The sequence below is a fragment of the Polistes dominula genome, unplaced genomic scaffold (assembly GCF_049000335.1).
Source record: "Polistes dominula isolate Pdom_NZ unplaced genomic scaffold, Pdom_raw_medaka contig_168, whole genome shotgun sequence".
Classification (NCBI taxonomy): Eukaryota; Metazoa; Arthropoda; class Insecta; order Hymenoptera; family Vespidae; genus Polistes; species Polistes dominula.
The window spans coordinates 928,901-944,614 of NW_028301024.1; the positions used below are offsets into that span (position 1 = coordinate 928,901).

At 33.6% G+C, this 15,714-nt stretch overlaps 1 protein-coding gene across 6 annotated transcripts in view; it reads left to right on the top strand.

Annotated features, from left to right (window-relative positions):
- GABA-B-R2 (gamma-aminobutyric acid type B receptor subunit 2) overlaps positions 1-15,714 on the top strand; it is a 579,685-nt gene that overhangs the window by 522,648 nt on the left and 41,323 nt on the right. For all 6 annotated transcript variants that reach the window (XM_089174269.1, XM_089174272.1, XM_089174271.1 and 3 more), the window contains one exon: positions 14,105-14,280. In XM_089174269.1, coding sequence (XP_089030395.1) covers positions 14,105-14,280 — 176 coding nt within the window. The remainder of the gene's footprint in view (positions 1-14,104; positions 14,281-15,714) is intronic.

The following is a 15,714-nucleotide window of genomic DNA, read 5'->3' on the forward strand; positions in this document are numbered from 1 at the left end:
GGAGCAGAGTTCGACGTCGACGTTCTTCGTATCTAAGTTTTTGAGCACCGGTCGGAAGTTGGACGCCCACTGTCGCATATTAAACCCGCCATGTTTCAATATTTCGATGGTTTGATCGCGTATTTTTCCGAGGGTTTCGACATTGTCGGCCCCCGTGATGAGATCATCGATGTATAGATCGCGGTTTAGTATTTCGACTCCGAGCGAATAATTAGCGCCTTCATCTTTCGCGAGTTGTTAAATGGTTCGTATAGCGAGAAAAGGGGGTGAGGCTATTCCAAATGTCTAAGGAGTGTCTTCGTGTTAGTGTTAAGTTCGAACGCGCAAATCCATTCGTTATAGAACCAGAATATCCGTTGATATTGGCGATCGTCCGGATGAATCCATATTTGTCGATACATTTTCTCGATATCCGCGGTCAGCACATACCGATACGTACGGAATCGTAACAAATGTTCTACCAGAGTGTCTTGAATTGTAGGTTCGACTAATAAGGTGCTGTTGAAGGAAAGTCTCTTATCATTTTTCGCGGAGGCGTCGAATACGACCCGTACATTTGTTGTCATGCTGGCAGATTTAATGACAACGTGGTGGGGAAGATAGCAATCTCCCGTAGATTTGTCTTCGACGATCGACATATATCCGAAATCGATATATTCCTGCATAATCCGTTCGTATTCCTTCCGGAGTTCGGGATTCCCGTGCAAGTTCTCCCAGAGATTATAGAAGCAGCGTAGGGCTATAGAGCGCAGATTACTGTAATCGTGGTTCTCGCATTCTATCTCATTTACTGACTTCGATCGTGTTATATTCGCGCCTCTATTAACCAAAACTTTTCTAACTGTTCCTTCAATTCGTTCGTCGCAAAAAACGTGTGGTTTCCTTTGTGTTCATCCGATTCAATTCCACTGACGACCACCCAACCTAAATGCGTCTTCTGGAGCATCAAATCACCGCGTCCTTGTGACAAAGAAAATTGTCCTACCGACATGAGGGATAACGTTGCTCCAGAACCTATCAAGATATCGACTGGCCGTGGAAAATGGAACTGGGGGTCTGCCAATTTTCGATCGATCGGAATTTTAACGAGTTCTTGCGGGAAGACTTCACTTGATATCTGGTAGGCTACCTTAGGGACGATGAGTAATGAGAGGTTCCGTCTATATTTATTATCTAGCGATTAAATAGTTATCTCGATAATGTCTGTCAATCGAGTTCTGGTATCGTTTATAGCGTTAATGGCAATCGAATATAGCTTAATCGGTAAGCGTTACTCTGTCGCGATGTTCTCTGTAATGAAGTGTGCTGCGGCGCACGTATCTAATAACGCTCAGCATCCCGCCCAGGTCCCGTCTCCCCTTCTAACACGACACATAGCATTCATAAGGAGTTTATTCGGTACACCACGCGAGTTGAAATGAAAAATCGGTGCTAGTCACATGGGGACGGGTTCGGTTTGGGATGTCGACGCGGTCCTCTTCTTCGTGGGGGCTTGACTCTCTTGTTTCATGTCTCATGCTTGTCATTGTCTATGTGTAGTGACGTATGATGGGGCCGGCGACAGATCTGAGAACGCGAGGCTTTGCATGGCTCCCAGGGCTTCCGCAAGCAATTATAACATAATTCGTGATGTTCGACCGTCGCCAGTCTGTCTAGTTTTGTCATGTTATTATACCGGGGGCAGCGGTACAAAAAATGGTCAGCTCGTTTACAAAGAATACAGTTAGTTGACGTATGGGTATGAAACGTAAGCGTTGGATGTGTATTCTGTCGTTTTCGCGGTTGTAATGTCCTCGTCTCGGGATATCTACGTTTTGCGCGAGACTCGAAGGTCGCGGGTCGTGGCGGAGCCTGCGACGGAGCACTAGAACGCGCAAATCTGGTTAAAAAATCAAAAAAATGTTCGAGTGTCGGATATTCGTCGGAACCGGTCTGTTTGTCCTATTCTTGTGGCATGGCAGGGGGTAGGGCGCGTTCAGCAAGGCGTACTTGCAAGGTAACTGGATTATTAAATGTACCGTTAGTGAAGGTATGAGAACGCAGTTCGTTTAAAAATGCCGTTATGTCTTCTGCTGAACTGCGTACAGCGCAGTACAGTAGTACAACGCAAGTACATACGACCTAACGCGTCGTATGCCCGGGCTAATAGTATACGTGGTATGTCGAACGCTTTCAGTAAAGCTCCCTACGCTGCCTTATAATACTCACCGGTTGGTTGATAGTGTTGGATCGTTTGGAAGGCCTTCTCGCTAAGAGCATCGCGGAGGTATACGTGCTTTTCTAAGTCCGACACGTCACGGCGCGCATCCACGAGCGTCAAGAATAACTAACTAACCTTGAATAGGAGCCATATTTCCATATCTCCGTCGAATCTCGGGACCTCGATACGGCGTAATTTAAGTTGCTGATCGCGAGTATTCGTAGTATCGTTGGTTCTGTTAGAGCCGCTCGTGATGTTAACCGCGGCCGTATCGCCCGAATCAATTTTGTTTCCGATCACGTGGTATCTCTCTACAAGCTGCTCTAAATCGTCCACTTCTCCTTCTTCGGCGTCGGCATTGATACATTTTCGATATAATTGTTCGTAGCTATCTATTAGCTTGGTGAGTCGTTCGTAACACCTTCCTAACTCAATCGAGTGTATTTCGTGCGTGTCTCATGCATAGCATAAGCAAAATTTTTTAGTGAGAGAATAAAAGCCGCGGATGGCTCCATTTTCTTGTAGATTGTAATTGAGGAAGAAGAATTCTCTACGTATCCGAGTTAGTCTCACAACTCTCAACTATACCCAGGTAAATGGAGTTAAGCCCTTCATATATTCTTGACCAGGATATGCCATCATCTATTGTGTTACCACCATGACAAATAGCCACATATTTCAGGCGTGCAACTACTCCTATCAACAAAAAAAGATCAACAGAAGACGACAACAAAGTCGAAAAACATCTTCTACGATCGAAAGGAGTTTTTCATACCGCGAACAGATACTCAATTTTAAGTTCAAGCGCAGACGTAAATACACTGATAAATAATCAGCCACCAAAAGTGCCTTTATCTCAACCTATCGACATAGATGATGTAATTGACATTTAATCCTTAAGAAAATGTTTAAACGACATTGTTAATAAAGAAAGATACACATTCAAAGTCAATAATTTTCAGGTTCAGAGCCTGATACTTATAGAAACATGTCCTTTCTAGACACAATATATCCAAAAAGAAAAATTTTTTTCTCTCCTTTGGAAGTCTAGAATGCTAAACATAATCTTTGGAGCAGTAGCATCGTTCAGCAAGGGAAAAAGTTATCTCAAGAAACATAAAAGCCAACATACTAATTCATATTCGTTCAAATGAATTACATATTGGCCAACTGATATTAACGAAATCCCAGACTTACCAGATTTCCTTATCGCTAAAGGTATATCTCTTTGATATATACAGGCTTGCTCTTCACTTAATCTTTCCTTTAATTATTCTTCAATTATAGCAACAATAAATACAAGAATCATTGAAAAGAAACCTCCAATCTCTATACACAATAAACATACAAATTAAAATTATTTCCGAGAAATATTTAATTCCACTACTGTCATTGCATTACCATTTACAAGTACTGAAAATGTAGATTACGCAGTAAACTATCTAAGGTATGGCGCAATATAATAGGTGCAGTTCAAATCTCTACACTTAATTTGGAACTTAGGTTCAACCACAACTATCTCGTATATATTATAAGAAAAATAATATTAGGACCTTGAATAAGTTCTCTCTGTTTCATGAAAGATAGCAATAGCAGTATTCCGTGCTTGAAATTTCGAATGGTTACGCACTTGCAAGGAAATACTGTATCTAACCTGAAATTTCAGTGTATAATAGTTCACTTTAGTGTAAACAAAATAATTTTTTATTAGTTTTGAAAATGTCTACTTTTGTGCCAACTAAAGTGTATTTGCCGAGAATTTTATTGCACTACTTTATTCAAAAGAAATCGGCAGCTGAAGCACATAGAATTCTTGTTGAGACTTATGGTGACAATGCTCTGTCAGATACGACATGCAGAGACTGGTTTCGACGCTTCAAAAATAATGATTTTGAACTTGAGGATAAAGAACGTTCTGGCACACCAAAAAAATTTCAAGACAGAGAATTGGAGGAATTACTCGATGAAGACCGATCTCAGACGCTAGCAGAACTTGGAAAAACATTACAAGTTAATGAGTCAACTGTTTCAAAACGTTTAAAAATGTTAGGAATGATCCAGAAGCAAGGACATTGGGTGCCATATGAATTGAAGCCAAGAGACATCATACGGCGTTTTGTCATGTGTGAACTACTGCTTCAACGGCAGAAAAGAAAAGGTTTTTTGCACCGTATCGAGACTGGCGATGAAATATGGATACACTATGATAATCCAAAGCGTAGAAAATCATGGGGTAAGCCTGGCCATGCATCAACATCGTCCGCAAAACCAAATATCCTTGGTTCGAAGCTTCTTCTCTGTATTTGGTGGGATCAGCAGGGTGTAATTTAATATAAGCTGCTCAAACCGAATGAGACTATCACGGGCGATCGCTATCGACTTCAATTGATGCGTTTGAGTCGAGCCCTAAAAGAAAAACGGCCACTATATGAGAAGAGACACGACAAAGTGATTTTGTTACATAACAACGCCCGGCCTCATGTTGCAAAACCAGTGAAAACCTACCTAGAATCGCTTCGATGGGAAGTTCTACCCCACCCACCGTATTCACCTGACATAGCCCCTTCCGATTTTCACCTATTCTGTTCAATGGCACATGGCTTAGCTGACCAGCGTTTTCATTCTTACGAAGAAGCTAAAAAATGGGTCGATTCTTGGATAGCCTCAAACTGCCAGAAAGATGGGAGAAAGTGGTCTCTAGTGATAGGCAATACTTTCAATAAAATGTTTTTCTTACTTATATTTTAAGGGGGGATATACCTTTAGAGGCCCGAAAAAAACGCTGTTTTTACGAATTTTTTTTGGAAAACTGGCTTTATATTTTTTGACGAATGATCTTTAGTTCAAAATATACATGTTTAAAGATAATACAGTAATTTTTTTATGTAAAAATATTAAGACACAACAGAGTTATAACCAATCTGCGTGATGTCCAAAAAAAAGAGGTGGTTTGCGGTGAGTAAAGAATCTCTTTACTGGACCATCTGAAATAAACAAAATCAATGCAAATACCTTGTATAGATGTGTCTTAACAGATTGAACGATCAACTTTTCCAAAATATTAATTTTTTACAAAATGGCGCACTTTTGAAAAAAAAGTTTTGTTTTTTTCACCAAAAAAACGCCTATTTATCGGCTTTAAAAAAAATATATTAATTAAAAATAAAAAATCGATCGTTCAATCTGTTCTTTATTATACTTTTAATAACTGATTAAAATTTGAAAGCAATTGGTTAATCCGTTCGTGAGATTTCTTACTCACCGACTTTAAAAACGTAGTTTCGAGAAAAACGCGTTTAAACAGGAGATAAAATAAAGAAAGAATTACATATTATTTCTTTCGTCTACAATATCTCCATAAATAAAGGTCACATCTTTATGAAATTTTGACAGAATACTTTCGAAATGATATACTTTTAGAAAATGTAATAAAAAAAAATCGATTTTTTTTTCAAAATGTATATCCTCCCTTAAATAAAGTTTTTATTTTATAAAAAACGAAAACAGTGTAAGACCTGGCTTAATAGCAGATTATCCGAAGACAAACGCGAACTCAATAAAGCTACCAGAATTTTAAGAAAAATCCTACAAGATTTTAAAAATGAGGAAGGCAACAAGGCGTCATTCGTCTAATTCAAGACATTCCGCCTATTCGTCAACCACAAAGAAAACTCCTTCTAGTTTAATAAACTTTTTGGTTTTTTTGATTTCATGCACTGTGAAGGTTGCTATAACCTGGAGTATGAAGTAGTTTTCTTTAAAAAAAAATTCTCAAAAATCACCTTTTTTTCAAGCGGTCACACTAGTGGTATCCCTTAAACCTTACCTCATCAACAGAAAATTTATATTGAAATTCCAATATCAATTAACCATAGCCTATTCAATCTTATCCGGTTTTCCTCAAGGCTGTGTTCTTGGCCCTATACTATATGCAATCTACACGGTAGACTTATCTACCTAAGAGGATGTAATTACGGCTAAATTTGCGAACGACACAGCCCTGGTAGCAGGATTGCGATCCCAAAAACGCGACTAATATTCTCTAATGCCATATACAATTAATAGAAAGTTAGTGCCAGAAATAGCAAATAAATATCAATAAAATTAAATTGGCGCATTTAACTTTCACGCTGCGTAAGCGCACATGTTCTTCTGTGACCATAAATGAAGCAGTTATACCAACCAAAGATTCGATCAAATACTTGAATATGGTACTGAATGACTGGCATGGAGACAGCATATCCAATCCAAAACAACTTATCTAAAGGAAAGAGTAAAAAAGCTATATTGGTTCATTGGCAGAGCATCTAAGCTAAGTCTGGAGAGCAAGCTTGCTATCTTTAAAATATTCTTTAAACCTATTTGGACTTATGGAATTCAATTATACAGAACCACTAGTTATTTAAACATTGAAATTGTACAGAGATTCCAATCAAAAACACTAAGAAGCATTTGCAATACCCCTGGTATATAACTAATGAAATATTTCATAAAGATTTAAGACCTCCTACAATAAAATAAGACATTGTAAACTTCAGTGGACGCTACAACATTCGTTTAGCGTAGCATCCGAACCCTCTAGCAGATAATTTGCTTGAAAACTCTGATGTAATACATAAATTAAAAACGTTCTATCCCTGTTATTTAAAAATAAGATTTTGTTAAATAGTAATATGGTTATACTGTAACATATATGCCCGTTTACACTTATCATTGTAACATTCTTTTGAACTTATAGCTCATATCAATGTATCACGTCAGCAAAAATTACTTATAATTCTCGCTAAGAATTGATTGTATATTCTTTTATTAATAAAAAGAAGAACAAAAAAATGTTTTCGTTCAAACAAAGCAAAATTGTGGTTCTTATTCCTCCCTTTTTGTTTTTTATGTAATTCCATGAAAAAAATTCGATGTATAAAATTGAGACGCGACAAAAACAGAAAGTTTTCTTTGTTTCTTTTTACTGGAAGCAAATGTTTAAAAAGAATATCACTTTCTTTTGAAGAATGTCAATACAGTTAAATGATCAAAGATTGCGGAAAAAGGATGACCTTTCGAAATTCTTGCTGAGAATTGAAAGATACGATAAACCAGACCTGATTCCAATATCATCTTGTTCGCTCACTCGTGATCGGAGAATATAATATTTCAAATCTCCTTCCTTTTCCTCTCTCTCCCTTGATCCACTCCTCGTATATATCTACAACTTTATTGCCTTTAACCTTCGTCTAACAAAGAAACAATTTGCATAAAATCTCTCTCACTCTTTGACGACTTACACTATTCGAGCTTTAGTATAAACTCAAGAGTAGCCCTTGATTTTGTGAGATGAAGAGTGACGATAAAAGGTCTAGTGAAAGAACCATATAAGCTTCTCTCTTTCTCTGTTTCTCTCTTTCTCTGTTTCTCTCTTTCTCTGTTTCTCTCTTTCTCTCTCTTTCTCATTTTCTCTCTTTTTCTTTATTCTATTTCTATTTTCATCATTTTTCCACTATTTTCTTTTTCCATATAAGGCCTGAAATTTATCGCTTTGAGATACTATTCGACGACGACGATGATGACAAAAAAGGAAACGAAGCCAAATACACACCAGAATACTTGTACTTATATGATCTTCGCTTGTTACCGTAATTTTTCTCCTTTTTTTCTCACAAAAAAAGAAATAGAAATAACTGAAAACTTTGACTGCGTTCCTTTCTTCTAAGTGTCATTTCGTAAACATTCTCTCGTTACAAAAGAATCTTCCTGTGCTATTTTGATGCAACTACAACAGAATGTATTCTCATAATAAATAATTTTACTGTCAAGAAAGATAATTTATTTAAAAAGTAAAACTAAATTAAAAGTGTAGAATAAGTTGATCTCAGATTATCTTATAATAATATTCTAAAATTATTTTTGTATTGTTTAATATAATTTTTTTATTAGTTGTTAGATAGGATTATTATGTGAATAGAGATTTATTGAGACATATTTACCTACTGTCATGTGAATACGTATCTTACTTCTTTGCAAAATACACTTTCATAATACCAAAAATCTACCTACCTCGTCTAGTCACAGATCCACACGTATACACTTTATGTATTATTTTGTAAGATGTATCATTTATTTTTAACCGACTTCAAAAAAAGGAGGAGGTTCTCAATTCGGATGTTTGTATTTTTTTTTTCGTATGTTCGGGCACAACTCCGTCATATATAGACGGATTCGCAAAATTTTTTTCTTGTTCGAAAGGGGTTTATTGTGAAATGGTTCCTTTTAAATTTCATATAGATCTGATGATGAGTATCGGAGACAGACAACGGAACTGTTCAAAAAATGACAGCAAATTAACCGCGATTTCTGCTATTAATATGCATTGTTTACGCAATCACACAACATTACGTAACGCCTGTACACTCGAAAGGGTTACGCAGATGTATTCAGAATATCAGGATACACCCAGATTTTCTATCAAAGTAGTAGTTGCATATTTTTTCGCGACTGGAAACTAGTCAAACAAGCTTTAAAAAAATTTTTTTAACAAAAAAAAACCGACTTCAAAAAACTCTACTGGCACTAAAAAGTTTAAAATAACCTATAACAAAATTTACCAGTTTTTGGAATCGTTGCCAAGCCCTACACGATAGATTACAATATTACTAATTTGTGTTTAGTAGTTTGTATTAGTAATATTGTAATCTATCGTGTAGGGCTTGGCACCGATTCCAGAAACTGTTAAATTTTGTTATAGGTTATTTTAAACTTTTTAGTGCCAGTAGAGTTTTTTGAAGTCGGTTTTTTTTTTAATTATTTGTCTATCTATTACAGTTCATCCTATATGGTTTTTAATTTTACTTTGTTGATAAAACAATAACCCTATTCTTATAATCATAAGAGCAAGAGAGGGAGAGAGAGGTTCTTGCATACTGATCTTCCTAACAATGGAAGTAGTATTATTAAGATACCTTTTGGTAAAATCAGCTAAAACTTTATCAATTACTATCTCACGCACACCAGCCAAACACCTTGGAAATATTTGTTTAATTCCAATGCAAAGTCTTGACTTATGCGGATTTCACAGGTAGTAGGATAAATGTACGCAGCGAAAGGACTAGGAAATTGTCAAATCCTGTAGGGAGGTCTGAGTAAAGATTATCACTGAATGACTAACCTTACTATTAGTTCAAATTATAATATCACTTTTTTTATAATAATAATAGATTATAATATTGGAAAAAAGATAGTCTGATGTTACATTTTAACTCACATCAAACTCCCTCTTTTACTACTACCATCGTAGTTATAATGATTATTGCATCTAATATTAAAATTGTTATTATAATATTATTACTATCATTATTTTATTATTATTGTTAAACTATTGTAGTATTTTTTTCCTTTCGAAGAGTTGCCTGGTTTAAGATAAGAAATCACTTAGACTTATGGTCAAGCGTTTCTTTTATAGCTGCAATTTTATGACGTGTTAAAGAATTTTCATGTAATTGAACATGTGTTAATGATTACTGATTTTTATAACTATATTTATGTGTTGAAATGTTTGTGCAAGTGTTGACGTATGTTTTGCAGTATTACTTGTGTAGTCGATAATATAAAGAGTATTATTTCGATTTTATTTGGTGCGAAATGTCTTTGATTTCCACAGCAAGTTGTATATATTTTTCCATTTTTTGCCTTGTTTTCTTTTATGTTTGCTGTATTATATATTGATATTGCCTTGGCTAAAGTTGTGTATTACATGATGAGTCACACAACGATCTTTAAGGGGTAAACACCACTCTAGAGCCTAAAAAAAAAACTTTGTTTGAGAATTTTTTTTGCGAACACTAAATAAGGAATAAAATTTCTTTTTTGAAGATTGGTTGATCATATATTGAACTATGTAAACAAATATTTTTATTGATTTTAGATACAAAATGGCGTCGGTATTCGTGGCTGAACAAAATCCTTTTTTTGGCCAAAACGGGCAGACAGATTTCTGGATAAGTATGAGACTTAGAAAAGAAAACGAAAGAATTTCTTAGTCTATGTACTATTAGCTATAGAAGTACATAAAGATTCTTTCCTAAATCAAATTCTGTAAAAATGGCGCAACTTTAAAAAGAAAAATCATGCGTGCAGATCACACGTGTAAGAAGTAGAACCTTCAAAAAACAAAATTTCGAGAGAATGAGACGAATGCACAGTATCAAGAGTAAGATAATTGTAGGATTTATTTATTATTATATTATTACCATATATAATAAAAGTCACCGGGTGGAATACCTGATAACAAGGACACTTTTGCAAATCCAAGCATTAAAAATTGAATGATGAGTGCAACAGTCATATATAAACACCAACATCGTAGGATGTTTATCGAGGCAAATATAATTCGCTTTAAATAAGTAAATATGGAATATCCTTTTTTTGTAACTCAGGTATAAAATTTTTTTTTGTTAGTATGGTTTTCAATTTCCCGTTTTCATCTACATTCTTGCGCTGTATAACAAACATTTTAGGATAGACAAAATAAAGACATTACGAAAAACATATGGAAAATACTGCTGGACTGAACAAAGGTTCTGGTTAAATGCAATGAGAGATCTAATAGAGATATTCTCGCGAAACGTTTTTTCAACTCCGTAGCCTACTACACTTCAAAACACTTATTATTTATAACATATCTCGTCTTTATTCTTTGGAACACAAACTTATCTTTCTAAATACTCTCGTCTAAAGAAAGATCTAAACAACGAAAAATCTAAAAAAACGAATTGAATCGTATCGCTCACTCAGCTTATCGAAATGTGTAAACAACGAGTCTCGAATTTGGGACCCTTAGTAAACTCCACCAATTCACGCTGGGCGTTCAGCCAGTTAAAAATGTTTTTATTTGAATCAAAAATAACCGTAAATTTCATTATAACGTAAAAACTATAATTAATAATAAAATTTTTTTTTATTCCTAGGTCAGTACATGTCTCTTTGGATAATTTTTATGAAAACATATAAAAATCAAATTTAAAAGACATATTTTGTCTTTGTGGATCAAATATATTATATGAAGAAGAAAAATAAAAATGTGACAATAATTTACTTACTTTTGAATGGAATTTGTCAGCTGCTCCTCATTTATTCCACAGTATTCTCTAAATCTTTTCCTCTGATGTATCTGGTAAACCTTTTTTTTTTTTTTAATACTTCAGACAATACAATTATTATATATTCTATGTACTTCATAATTATTTATTATAATATTTGCGAAATAAAGAATTTATTATAAATTTTTCAATAAAATTAAAACATTTTTAAATAGAAAAGATATGACACGTTGTAAAAAAAAAACTATAGGCATGAATATTATCGCATCGATAATAAAGATTATAAATATAGATCGAATTTCAACGGATTTTCCCTGTTTTATATAATTCTGTTCTCATGAAAAGTAACCGACCTTATGGTGTAGGTAGCTGACAAAAACTAATGTTTTCAAAATTTTATCCATCAAGATGAAATGCTGAATGCGATAGCCATAAATAGAAACAAAAATTGTAGAATATTTGTCGACAGAAAGATATGCCGTCCTAATCCAAGTAAATATAATATATTTTTTTCAAGTGAAAGCTTCTTTAGAATGGAAGAGATCTGAAAAGTAAATAAACGCGGTCGGTCAGGAAACGAAGCTATGAAACGGCTGCTATACTAAATAATGAGAGAAAAAGAGTCAAACATATAGGATTGAGCCTGCGAGAGAATGAGAGAGAATAAAGCTATATAGTTTTTCCTATTCTCGGTCTCCTCTTTATGCTCTGCTTCGTAGTTATCGCTTCTGGATGTATATGTGTGTGTTTGTGTGCAACTGCATACTACAAAGCGTGGACACATATTATTTCGATACTCGAAATGTCTGTAGATAGGAGCGATAAAAGGGTAGAAGATAAAACAGAGATAAGCACGTAGGTATGCGACAAAAGTATAAGGTCCAAACGAACCGACGGTCGAAATAAAGAAAGAAGGTGCGTGGTCTGTTTTTTTTACCAAATGTGTCATTTCTTTTCTATTTAAAAATGTTTATATTTTATTAAAAAATTATTATTAAATTCTTTATATCGCAAATATTATAATTAATAATTATAAAATATACAGAATATAATAATTGTATTGTCTGCAATATTTTACAAAAAAATGAAATGATTATCAGATACATCAGAGAAAAAGAATTAGACAACATTGTAGAATATTTTTCTTATAAATATCCAAAGACATGTTTTTTAATTATAATGTTTGTGTATTTAAGAAATTTATACTAATTTTTTAATAAAATAGAAAAGTTTTTAAATAGAAGAAACTAGACACGTGACAAAAACAAATAAAACCTTATTTACTTTATATTTCCCATAAAAATACAATAATATAACTTATTTTACAAATATCGAAAAACAAATATAGAAAATAAATTTTTTTTTAAATTTTAATTATTATAAAATAAAACAACGGAAATGATAAATAGATATTAAAATCGTTGTAATTAAAAACCCGATGAAACGAAAAAAATACGACCACAATTGTTCCCTTCTTTAACAGCATCTACAGTTATTAGTTGCAACACAAAAAGAAATACTTGTGTATGCTAACCCATGATAAAGATATCTCACATTCACAGAAAGTGTGAAAAGTGTAAAAGAAAAAAAATTTATCTACCTGAGTTTCAAAAAAAAAATATATTATATTTACTTAGGTTAAAAGATAGGATATCTTTCCACCGACAAACATTCTACCATTTTTGTTTCTATCTATGGTTATTACACTCATCATTCAATTTTTAATGCTTGGATTTGGAAAAGTGTCCTTTTTATCAGCTATTCCACCAGGTGACTTTTATTATATATGGTAATAATATTATAATAAATAAATCCTACAATTATCTTACTCTTGAAACTGTGCATTCGTTTCATTCTCTCGAAACTTAGATTTTTGAAGGTTTCACTTCTAACACGTGTGATCTGCACACATATTTTTTTGTGTGTGTGTAAATTATTGCAGACAATACAATTATTATATTCTATATGTTTCATAATTATTAATTATAATACTTGCGATATAAAAAATTTAATATTAATTTTTCAATAAAATAAAAACATTTTTAAACAGAAATAGAAAAATAGAAAAATAAAAAAGAAATGACACGTATATATATATCTTCCAGCTCACACAAACTTACACACTTATACAACTTGCAAAGACGGACTTCACACCTTTTTTCTTTATTTCGACCGTCGGTTCGTTTGGACCTTATACTTTTGTCGCATACCTACGTGCTTATCTCTGTTTATTCTTCTATCCTTCTATCGCTCTTTCCTACAAACAGATATAGTATCGAAATTATTCTATATGTGTTCACGTTTCGTAGTATGCAATCGCACACAAACACACACATATACAACCAGAAGCGATAACTACGAAGCAGAGCATAAAGAGGAGACCGAGAATAGGAAAAACTATATAGCTATATTCTGTCTCATTCTTTCGCAGGCTTAATCCTATATGTTTGTCTCTATTTCTCTTCTTACTAAATATCGTGACCGTTGCATAGCGGCCCGTCGCTCCGTTGCCTATCCGTATATAGGCTCCGTTGTCTATCCGTATATAGGCTCCGTTGCCTATCCGTATATAGGCTCCGTTGCCTATCCGTATACAGGCTCCGTTGCCTATCCGTATACAGGCTCCGTTGCCTCGCCATCTACCGCTTTGTTGCCTGAACCAGCGTTTCATTTTTTTCAAATCACTCCCTATTCTAAAGAAGTTTTCACTTCAAAAAATAGTATTTTTCGAAATGCATATTTTAATTATACGGTATATTTTGTTATATCTACTATATATTTTTCTATGTAATTTTATATATTTTTTCAATCACAGGCGCACAATCATTTGGTCTCTGATTTGGATAAAAACAAGATGGAGGTCGTGGAAACACAGAGTTTTGCAACAGATGTCACAACGGCACTTGAGAAATTGAAAGAAAAGGACGTAAGGATCATTCTTGGAAATTTTAATGAAAACTGGGCGAGAAGGATATTCTGCGAGGCCTACAAGTTGGTATTCTGGATGTATAAATTATTTGAGTTTGTGTTTGTGACTTATTCGTTTTTATATATATGATATCCTACTTTGCCAATAAATAATTTAGAAATTGTAATGAGCTAAAGCCGTTAAAGTCAAATATTTTGTAGGGTGTTTATGCTATATGTTGCTTTATATACTGATGTAGAATTTGTTGAGAAGTATAAATGCGTATGTATGCCATTTTTAGTATACATATTGCCAATAAAATATCAAAACTTTATATTGTAATAATTCCAAAAAAATTTATCTTGCAATTGTATCTAACGAATAATGAAATATTATTATTCATTACTATTAATATTATCACTAAAATAAAATTCAGAAACCTCAAAAACTTAATTTATGAAACTAAAAGAAAGAAAGACACTATTTAGATTAATGATATTTTCTTTAAAATGATCATGGTTGAATATCGCTTATGCCGGTGTGTCCGTTGTATTAACGTGATATAGGATGTAGCTGTTGTGATATTACGATATCTCACTTTTCGGTAACAATAAGTATATTAAAAGCATTTTACAATTATACTACGTTGTAATAGTTATTTGAGATTTCCTGATATAAGAATTAATGTGATTTCTGATGATCTCTTTTCCGAATTACAACTACAAACTTGCAACTTGCACCTGCTTTGATAATTATTTTGCGTGTGATGTCAAATTTAAGTGATCTTGGAATGCAACTTATCTGTGATGTTATCTAATTGTAAAATTCAACTGATCTGTAACAAGTACACTTGCCATATTGCTACATCGGAAACCACAAAAGTCCTTCCTCTAAGAATAGTGAAGGTGGAGTTTAAGATTTTAGAATCTGTTATTTGCCCAATCAAGGACAAGTCCACTCTCACTATTCTTAAAAAAAAAAAGTTGATATTTTTAGTTTAGATAGTTAAGTGTTACAATACTTACAATACTCTCAGTCTATTGTTTGTCTAACAATAAGATGATCAGAATATTAATGGAAAGTGCCTAGAAAACCTATAAAACCTGCATCGACTTCTTTTTTAGAATTATATCTTCAATTATTGCCTACTATCGACTCCGAAAATCTCCAGAATATTATCTGTATTTCTAAAAAGAGCTTTTTTTGTTGAAATAGTAAACAAAATCCGAGATATTCAAAAGACGAAATAACACCGTAGATCGCTATGCACCTCTCTTGCTTTATTGCTTCTGGATGTAAAAATCATAAATGTTGTTATGTGAATTAAAAAAAAAAACTAAATTAACAAAATTACATACTTCTTGTAAATATGCAAAGGCGTTGACAGCATTTATTGCTTATAAGACAAGTAAGATTAACAACAATCGCATATCCAAATTTCAGTATTCCAACTTCGTTGTAGGAAAATACCACTCAAAGCAATTCTTTTGCTTATTTCATTTTCTTCTGCTCTATTT